The sequence below is a fragment of the Camellia sinensis genome, chromosome 7, assembly GCF_055761805.1.
Source record: "Camellia sinensis isolate YWXY chromosome 7, ASM5576180v1, whole genome shotgun sequence".
NCBI classification, from domain to species: Eukaryota; Viridiplantae; Streptophyta; class Magnoliopsida; order Ericales; family Theaceae; genus Camellia; species Camellia sinensis.
This window is the reverse complement of record NC_138967.1, coordinates 110,961,068-110,971,780: the sequence shown is the minus strand read 5'-3', so window position 1 is coordinate 110,971,780 and position 10,713 is coordinate 110,961,068. Positions and strand designations below refer to the sequence as shown.

Here is a 10,713-nt window from a genome sequence, read left to right as displayed (position 1 = left end):
TGTATTACTCAAGCCAATTTTTGTCAGAAGTCACTGTCAACATTGCATCTTGAAGTATTTGCACCAACATTCCAAACCCAACTTTAACCACTTATCATTCATATTTTTTCAAAACAATAATATGATAGAAAATTTTAATTTTAAAACTTTAAAGAGAGTTTTAGTGATGTGGTAAGAGAAAAAAAAAAACAAAACAAAAAAACAAAAACATAAGCACACACATCATATCACATGTGGGCTCCATTCCTTGCCACATCACTAGAACTTTCTTTAGAATTTCAAAATTAAAACTCTCGATCTTTATTCCTTTCAAAATCTACATATTTTTGTATATTAGATGAGCAAAAAGTGAGGCAAATTAGTGCCCTACTTTTTTTTCTTCATATATATATATATATATATTAGAAATAAAATAATAAAAAGTTTAATAGCACTCTGTAGGTTTCGTACCCTTTTATTTTTGTATTAAAGTAAATTTTAAACATTCAAAAATATATTTTTAATATTTTCTAAAACGTGGGTTGTCATCAAATTTGTTTCTAAAATACAAATTTCAAAAACAGTTTGCCAAATGAATTTTTTACATTTTTCAGAAAATGAAAAAAATTAAAATAAAAACACGACCAAACAAATTCTTAGATTTGTATGGTATTGAGAGATGTGGACTTTGTAATGCAAGTTGAGTTCAAATATATGATAACCCATAATGATATCCAAAACCCATAATGATATCCAAGATGTGGAAATGAACGAGAGCCTTAAATTCCAATAACAAACCTCATTGCATACAAAGCAGACAAAAACTAAGCTAATCTAAGCTAAGCCAAGCAGAGTACAATATGATATATATATATATGGGAAATTATACTAACAGTTTATATAGTTTAAGACTTGTGTCATTTTAATTCCTGATCTTTTAATTGTGATACATTTGATCTTGAATTTTGAATCTCATTCTAAATAAGGACAATTGAAGACACTGCTGTTTCATTTTAAAGGCAAAGTCATCAATTTAATAATATATAAACTAGTTTGATAAAAATAAATGTCAAAAAATTATTTTTAAAATTTTAAAAATTATTTCTAAACACCAAAAATAAAATTATATAAAAATGATAAATTTTTTTACATTTTTTTTTATTTTATGTTTTTACCAAATTAATTTTTAGTATGTGTTTAGATGATGATCATATAATGGATGATTATTTTTGTTGATGTTTTTGGATGGTAATCATGTAATAGATGGTTGTATTTGTTGTTAACATATTTTTGGGTGGTTATCATGTAATGCATGGTTATTAGACTTTTAATGTATAATCGATATGTTTAATATATAAAATGTTTTTAATTTTGAATTTTTTGATTTAATGGATTGGTTTAATATGACATCAAAATTGTCACCATGTTTGACTTTAGAAAAAATAGAAACTAATTTAACGAAAATATATATCAAAAAAATTATTTAAAAAAATTATTTCTACCCTCCCAAAAGGTAAAATTATATAAAAATAATATGTTTTTAATTTTTTTTTCCCCAATTTAATTTTTAGTTTCTTAAAAAAAATTCTGAAAATAGATTTTGAAAAACAAAATAAACAGAACTTTGTAACCAAGAAAATTCCAGCATTATTCATTAAAAAAAAAGGTCATTACATTTTAAACAACATGCAAGTTAATCAACACAAAATAAGTTATATGACAACTTTACGCTTGAAATGAACCGTTTACAAATAAAACATCTTTGATGTTTCTTGTTTGGAACAAGATTCAAAATTTAGAATCCAATGTATCACAATTGAAAAATCAGGGACCAAAGTAACACAAATCTCAAACTACAAGAACTATTAGTTTAATTCGCCTTATATCTGTATATATAAGAATCGCTTAGCTGCTTGAGGTTCGTGTTTTCTTTTCGATTTGGCCCTTTCTTTTTGAATAATTTATTAATAGTGGCTTATATGTTGAGTGAAGGTTTTTTCGTAATTGCGCAAACATTCTTGATCAATTATGCAACATATTTTTTCGTAATTACATAAACATTCTTAGTCAATTACGAAATAGGTTTCCCATAATTACGCAAACATTCTTAGTCAATTATGAAACATAAATCTTTTATTTTTTAACAAATTATAAATACACTCATAAAATTTGTTTAAAATATGAATCGATCCTATAATATTAGAAATTATAGCTATTGTTTATTATATATTTTAATTTAACACAATACTCTAGAAAAAAAAAAAAAAAAACCTATTCTCCTATGCAAATTCACCTTATATAATATATTTTCTGGTTCTCTTGCTATTTGTTTTCAACCATACAAAATACTTTTAACCACTAAATTCAGTGCATCAGTTTGCCCCCTCTTATACTTTCTCAATTATCCCCCTTTTTTTTTCTACTTATTTTTTTTTTCAAGTTTTGTCGTGGTTTTCTTGCCTTTCCCCTCTAAAGTTCCACCTATTTAAAAAAATTCAGGTAAACTATCAATAAGTCCTAATAGTTAGACTTAATTTTCGTGAAGTCTTATTAAAAATAAGTCATAATAAAATCGTTGCTAAAAATAAATTTTTGTGATGATTTTTTACATATATTGCTAAAAATCAACAATTAGTGACTTTTTTGTCACAATTTTTATAAATTGTCACTAAAACTTACAATAAGGGACTTTTTTGTAACAAATTTTTTAAACTGTCACTAAAAATTGGAAACTTATAACTAGCAACATTTTTTTGTGACAATTTTCAAACTGTCGCTAAAAATGAGCAATTAGTAACATTTTTTTAATAGTATTGGATGAAAAAATCATTAATTATCATACGACCTATTAGACAATAAATTTACCCATTAGAAGCTACACGTAAATCGGCCTTAAAATTCCTCCATCCTTTATTTAACTTGTAGCTCTTGCTACACACAAAGTAGAATAATTTCGAATAATATGGAAGTAACTTGAGACAGTAGTGACAAGTAGAGAGGAATCAATTTGAAATCTACGAAAAAATAGTTCTTTTTAAACGAAAAAAAAGGTCCTTGTGCTGGTTATCCCAATTTTCTTGACAATAGAGCACCATTCCATGGACAGACATTAGAACCTAATGACATCACAAGCAATATTCAGAACTCAACTCTTTAACAGCATTGGAAGATTCAAAATAGGGATGAAGACGAGACATTTTTAGAAAAAGGCCAACAAGCCAAACACTGAAGCCATAGGAATTATGTGTATGATTCAGTAATTGTTACATCTAGGGATGGCCACGGGACGGGTTGGCCAGTCCCTGCCTCCATCCCTGCGAACAAACTCCACCCGCTACGGATACAATTTTTCAATCTTATCCTTGCTCCCGCAGATACCCAATACCCGACTATATTTCAAATAGCTAAAAAAATTGAGAACCATTTAAATTCTTAGCACACTAAATAATTTTTCTTGTTTCCATATATATATACAATGAGACTTTTACGATTATTATTTATTTATATTTAAACAAAACCACAGACTTTTAATAATCCTTTCTTATATCTAATTATATATATATATATATATATATATATATATATATATATTATTAATTATATTAGGTCGGGTTTAGATCAGGGGAGGCGATACTTGCCCCCGCCTCACCCCCGTTGCCGGTGACCGTAATATAATCCACCCCCGCCCCACATAAGTGTCGGGTCGAGTAAAATCCGTCTCATTCAAGCGAGTATGGACAAGCCCCCATAAATCAGATTAAAATGGTCATCCCTGATTACATCTTGCAACTAATTGGGATGTATTGTAGGGAGACTAGATGCATACATATGGACATAGGACACAAATCTGATAGTGACACACTGACGTTACAATTTTCTATAAAAAAAAAAATTAGGGCAAATAATATCGATGGTCCCTATATTTTTTCCCTTGTGTCATTTTGATCCTTACACTTTCAATTGGCTTAATTTTGACCCTTAATTTGTGATTTTGTGCCAATTTAATCCAATTGATAATGTTGTTAGTGTTTTTGATAAAAATTATCGTAGAATTTGTAAAGGTTAACTCACTAAGTTGATTAAATTTATAATTTTCTCCTTAAAAATATGATATATGTCACTTATGTACATATTTTCCATTAAAAAAATGTTAAGAATTATAATCAATTGGACCAAATTGAGACAAACTCATAAATTCAAGATCAAAATCAAGCTAATTAAAATTATATGACCAAAATAACATAAGGACAAAAATATAAGGACTACTGTCGTAATTTGTTCAAAAAATTAAAATAAAAATATGACAAGACATAGCAGGAAGATAGTAACAAAAAAAGAAAAAGAAAAAAAAGGGTAAAAATAGGTCCTAATAGTTAGACTTAATTCCCATAAAGTTCTTTTGAAATAAGTCCTAGTAAAATCGTCGCCAAAAATAATTTTTTGTGACGATTTTTTAATATGTTGCTAAAAATTGACAATTAATGTTTTTTTTTTTTTTTTGTCACAGTTTCTATAAATTGTTGCTAAAACTTACAATTAGTGAAATTTTTCTTTGACAAAATTTTCAAACTATTGCTGAAAGTTAAAAATTAGTGACCTTTTTGTGACGATATTTTTAAATTGTCGCTAAAACTTATAATTAGTAACTTTTTGTGACAAAATTTTCAAACTGTTGCTGAAAATTAATAGTTATTGATATTTTTTAATAGTGTTTGATGAAAAATGCCATTAATTATTATAGGACCTATTGGACAATAAGTCTACCTATTAGGACCTACACGTAAGTCTCCTATAAAAATATAACAAGATATGTCACGCCCTGGATATTCAAGATCTAACCCATGAGAATAGTCATATCCCGGATTTTCAAGATCCAACCCATGAGAATAAATCAATAAATAATAAATGAAAAGACATCAATAAATATTCACCCAAAAGAAGACACCAATAAATAGAAATAAAGGATATTCTCTCATATATTTGTATATTAAATCATTTAAAATATGAGATAGCTCAATTACGTACAAACTATGTACAAAACAAAGTAAAATGCCCTTAGGCTTATGAAACTAAGGGTGTAACCCTTTACAAAAATATGGCATTTTCCCTACATAAAAAGGGGCCCAAGGCCTAACAATCAAAAGAGCTTTCCTAGCTCAAGTACATATCATGGCGTCTAGCTTCAAGGTCGAGGCACGCCATCAAATCAATATATTTTCATAAATATAGATAATCACGATGCTATGTATGTAACAACCCCAACCTAGAATTAACTATAGAGCCATGATTGAGGAAGCCTAACAAGTAATTAAGATGAAATTCTGAATTAAGTGCCGCATTATTTGTGTTCCTCTCTGTCTATCGTAGAAATAAATGTTTCTGTTTCTGATTTATTCTGCAAATTGAAGGTCTTATCGGCATTTGATCACGAAATTGATTTGAATTATGAGTTTGTTGGAATTTTTAGAACATTATGGTAAGCTTAATTGAAATTCGATTCAGAACAAAATAATTAGAATAATTAAGCCTAATTAATAAATTTCTTAATCCAAGCCTATATAAGGCATTAGTGGACCTCTTGTTTACATTGGTTACACATTTTGCATTTTCATATCATCACTCTTGAGCTCTTAAACGTGAGAGAGAGAGAGAGAGAGAGAGAGAGAGAGAGAGAGAGAGAGAGAGAGAGAGAAGTTGAGATCAAAGCTTGAGAAAGGTGAATTGCAAGGAAATTGAAAGGAGTTGGCTAGGAAGCTCAAAGATTGAGCAATCTAGAGCCTACTTAAAGAGTTTAGGTAAGGATTCAAACCTTTAATTGTGTAATTAAGACTTAAAACATGAATTCTAGAGAATGAAGTAGAGCTATGTATGAGAATTGAACTAGAATCAAAGGAAAGTAAGTCATATCATGCATGCATGCATATGTCTTAGCATTTTGAGTTTGACTTTCAAACAAATCCCCCATGCATGTGTCTATCTTAACTTTGTTTTGAGAATTCATCACATTTCTTACCATTTGACCTTAATTGATCATGTTTTGGAAAGTTCAAGTTCATAACAAGTCATACATGTCATGCTCATATCGTATTCTTAAAGTTTGAGTTTGAATTTGTACAATTGGCATGCTTTTGGGCTTTGATTTTGTGAAGTGATTTTGAATTCTCAATGTTTTACAAGTTTCCAAGTGTTTCCTCAAGTTTTAGGCCCAAGAGAATGTGTTGTGTTGGTTTGAAAATGAATTTGGAAGCTTGGAAGCAAATCTGGAAATTCCAGATTCTGCATCTCTACTCGAGCGACCACCTTTGTTTTTGCACTTCTGCTCAAGCAACCAAAAGTCAGCTCAAGCGTAAATTGCATGCTCCCAGAAGTTTACATGTTTTGCAGGCCGCTTGAGCGACAAAAGTTGCGCTCGAGCGAGGACTTTAGTCTCACACTCGAGCGAGCGTCGAGCGGAAAAATCAAGCAACCAGTACTTTTGCTGAGTTTACAGACCGCTCGAGCAATAGAAGTTACGCTTGAGCTACCACTCACATTTTTGCATGTCTGCTCGAGCGAAGGAAGTTGTGCTCGAGCGAGACCCCAGTTTTCAGCAAGTTTTGTTAAATGTTTTCAAGTGCATTTTAGTATCCTTATTGCATCCTAGGCACTCCTAGGCTAAGATTAAGGCACAGTGATGAGGATAAAAAGTAGAAATGCACTAAGATAAGAAAGAACTAAGTTGATGATTCTAGGTGTGTAATTCAGTATGTATTCGTTCTGCATCTGTGTAGGTCACGCGCCACAAGATATTCAATCTGCTTACTCTGTCTATTTGCTTTGGAGCCAACTGTAAGTAATAACTTAGTAAAGCTATGTTATTTACTTTTTGTATGATGCAATAGGATCTGTTTATGGAACAATTGCGTTTTGTATAATGAATGATAGTCCATATATTGAAAATTATTCGTTGCAACAATTCTGTGGCTCAAGAATGTTATCTGTACCCGGTACTGGAGGTTCCTTTATGGAATTGACAAGTTATCTGTTTCCAGTACTGGAGGTTCCTTTATGGAACTGACAAGTATGTTATCTGTTCCCAGCACTGGAGGTTCGTTTATGGAATTGACAAGTATGTTATCTATTCCCAGTACTGGAGGTTCCTTTATGGAACTGACAAGTATGACCCTTAACACTTTGCATTTGATCTATTGGCAATATTGGATGTACCAAGTATACTCAAGCATGGATTTTGATTTCTGTTATGATTCGATCAAGAATGTGAATATGAATCTGTTTCTGTTTACTGAACTTGTTATGGGACATCATTCATTTAACCATTTACTCTGTTATTATTCACTGGGCTCCCGCTCACTATTTATGTTATGTATGTAGGTGACTAGGTGCGTGACCAGGCTCAAAGTTGAGGACCTGGAGTCTGGGTTTTGAGTCAGCCAGCTACTGTGTTTCCCGGGAAGGTTCCCGTCCGATTTTGTGAACCATGATAATGATGTTTTCATTTCGTTTTGTTTTGTTTTTTTTTTTTACCGTACATTGGGCTAGTCCCTTTTGTTAATACTCATATGGTGTTGCATGACTTATGTGGATGACATCATATATGTATATTTTATATAAAGTTTCAAGTTTCTATTCCATGTATGTCAGCATAGCTCAATGGACTATGTATATTTTGTATATTTGCTTCTGCAGCCCCTAATTATATGTTATTCTGTTCAGAGGCCTTTGGTATTCCAAGGATTACTGGCCGGTTACGACGCTAAACCTATAAGGGCGGGTTTGGGTCGTGACAATGTAAGTATAACATGCTCAAAGCATTTTGATTAATTTAACCCTTTTCCATCATCGATACTAAGACTCGGTGAATCATCTCAAGTGCATGTATCTGCCAGTGGTCATCGCTAAGTACCACCTAATCTAGTGCGTTATATGAAACTACACTCTACCAGTGACCATGGCAAAGCGTCACCTAACCCACCAAATTTACTAATTGCTAATAGGAAGAACCTTGGGACCTACATCGCGTGGGTTTTTGGTCTTTCACCCTGGATTATCAAGCCAAATTAACCAATCTCATCCTCAATTATACATGAACCGAATTCACCCAAAACGTTCAATTAAAACTAAGTTGTTTTAAGAAGACCAATGCAACAATGAAGTGTTAAATTCTCACAAAAATGTACTCCATGCACCTCCGTTCAACAATGGGTTTTTCATTCTTAATAAACAATTCAATGATTTAATATCCAACAATCATTTCTAACAACAATATATAATTTCTCAAAATATATTCCAACACAACCTCATAAATTTCAATATTCCAACAACAATTTCTCAATTCCCAAAATCTCAAGTTCTAGGGTTTTTCCACAAATTGGGACTTTCTCAAAATAAAGTTTCCTCATGCAATTTAATATAGAAAAAAATAAGTTTGATAAGAGATGATAGAGAAACCACACCCAAATCACCAAAACTTAACCCCTCTATCATGCTTTTCCAAAATCAACAACAAGAACAACAACATGCTAGTTTTGTATAAAAAATACCACAAATGCACTAATGAACTCATATTGAGTTAATGAAATATAACCCAACCTCTTGAAGAGAAGAGGACAAGGTATAACTAATTTCGAAAGTCCAAATCAACTTTTGGCCAAGATTGAATCGAAGCCCTTGTCAAGCTCTACAACAATGGTGTTTGGGTTAGAGATCAAACCAACTCTAGATGCTTCAAAAATCAAGTTTGAAGCTAAGAAATATGGTGGAACTCGTAATCGTAGAGAGAGAGAGAGAAGATAAGGATCAACAATAGCTTTTTCACACACTGAGCTATATTTTATAGGCCAAGACATCGCGGGCACAACTAGCCTATTCGCGAGCACCACCACTTTCTGCAGGAAAAACACTAGACAATGGTTTTGGTCACGGGCGCCATCAAAGGCGCGACTGTTTTCCGTAGACAAAGTACTGCAAGATGTTTTTGGTTATGGCTGAATCGCTGGTGTGACCACACCAGCAGCAGGTACTAGTTTTGGTTTTCCAGGGCCAATTCTAAGGCAACAAGTTTAGTCTCAAACCAATAAGATGGAAAAGAAATAAAACAATCTAAACAACACAATCCATTCATTCATAAGCCTGAAAGTGTGTCGACGCAGCCGTACAAAGGGGTTCAAGTCGAGTTTTAGAATCAGGACATTACAAGAATTAAACATAAATAATAAAGAAAATATAATATTAAGTATAATAAAAGGGCTTCTCTTATATATATTTGTGTGTGTGTGTGTGTGTGTGTGTGTGGATATAACAATGTCATTTAGTATATGAGATTCTCCAATTACATACATTTTTTATTCAACATCTAAGTTGAGTGAATATACAGTATGTAATTCCAAAAGAAATAACAGTAAATGTAATTTAAATGTCTTTAGACTTACAACAAATAAAGGGCATAACCCTAACAAAAGACAACACTCAGCCTATACAAAAAGGGCTCAAACCTCTTATATAGCTTATGCACATATCCTACACCTTGTCTCAAGGTTGAGGTACACCATCAATACCTAAAAAAGATTTCATCCATGTAGGGCGAATATATAGTCCAGCAGGGTAATCTTTCGCAAGATAATATGTCTCTACATATATATATGCTCATGATGCTATATATGTATCATATGCTCAAAATGGTTTCTCAATTTCATTGTTATCGATTTTGTGAATCCTCTCAAGTGCATATATCTGCTAGTGGTCATCGTTAAACGCCACCTAATCCAATGAGCTATCTGAAACAACACTCTGCCAGCGACCATCGCTAAACATCACTTAATCACAACGAAATTTGTTGATTTCCAATTAGAAGGACCTTGGCACCTACGCCATGCAGGTTTTTGATCTTTCATTATGGACAATCTAGCCAAATTATTCCCAACCTCATCTATACATAACCCCCATTCACTACCAATGTTCATTAAAACCATAGAGTTTAATGTAGTCAACAGTAGTGACTCTAGGAATTATTGTCAATGGTGTCAATCAAAAATTTAATGACATATATCTTAGAAAAAATTCACATTAATCATATATGTCACCTATTTACAAAAAATCAACAAATTAATTTAAATTCTCAAATTATAAACAAGAGGAATGTCAATATATTGATATTATTCTTTAAACAAAATGACATGCTAATACATGAGCTTTTATAATTGACCATGACGAGATTTCATATTTTGCAATCGTTGCATAATAAGCTCTTTATCAACACTATCAAATACATCCTTCTCAATATATGTAACCAAACAATCATTCATCTATTGATCTCCCATTCGGTTACGCAATCGATTCTTTATGAATTTCATTGCTGAAAATGCTCTTTTCACAGTTGCAGTTCCAGTTGCAGTTGCAGTTGCGATTGGTAAAATCAACACCCATTTCACAAGCAAATAGACTAGTGGATATACAAGATCCTTCTTTGTCTCTACCAACTTTCTAGCACGCTCACTAATTCCTTTGAGCTTTGAAAATTCATTGATAGAGCGCATGTCAACAATGTAGTTATGAAGTTGATTATCAAGTGCCATGAGATCTATCACAAAAAAAATCAAATGGATTACACTCAGCAAGATGGATTAACCTTTGCTTATCAAAAGCAAAAAATGAATTACTAGGGTTTAAGCACGCCATACATAAAAGCAACTCTATACTCTCCTCCATGAAACGGTTGTTAAGCTCTTTAAGTTGCAT

The 10,713-nt window shown here is 31.8% G+C and overlaps 1 protein-coding gene across 1 annotated transcript; it reads right to left on the bottom strand.

The window, feature by feature from the left end:
* Nucleotides 1-10,280: 10,280 nt before the first annotated feature.
* On the bottom strand, nt 10,281-10,713 carry LOC145796032 (uncharacterized). The gene is made up of 2 exons (XM_082881006.1): nt 10,656-10,713; nt 10,281-10,555 (listed from the first exon to the last, which is right to left on the bottom strand). Exons 1-2 carry the CDS (start codon nt 10,711-10,713, stop codon nt 10,281-10,283), a joined length of 333 nt encoding a protein of 110 aa, XP_082737132.1.

Bases quoted from the DNA above. Each gene is read 5' to 3' on its own strand.
- LOC145796032 (XM_082881006.1), bottom strand. From the start codon at position 10,713: ATGCAACTTAAAGAGCTTAACAACCGTTTCATGGAGGAGAGTATAGAG. The intron at 10,556-10,655 runs GTATGGCGTGCT...TTTTTGTGATAG, and splicing joins GAGTATAGAGTTGCTTTTAT to ATCTCATGGCACTTGATAAT.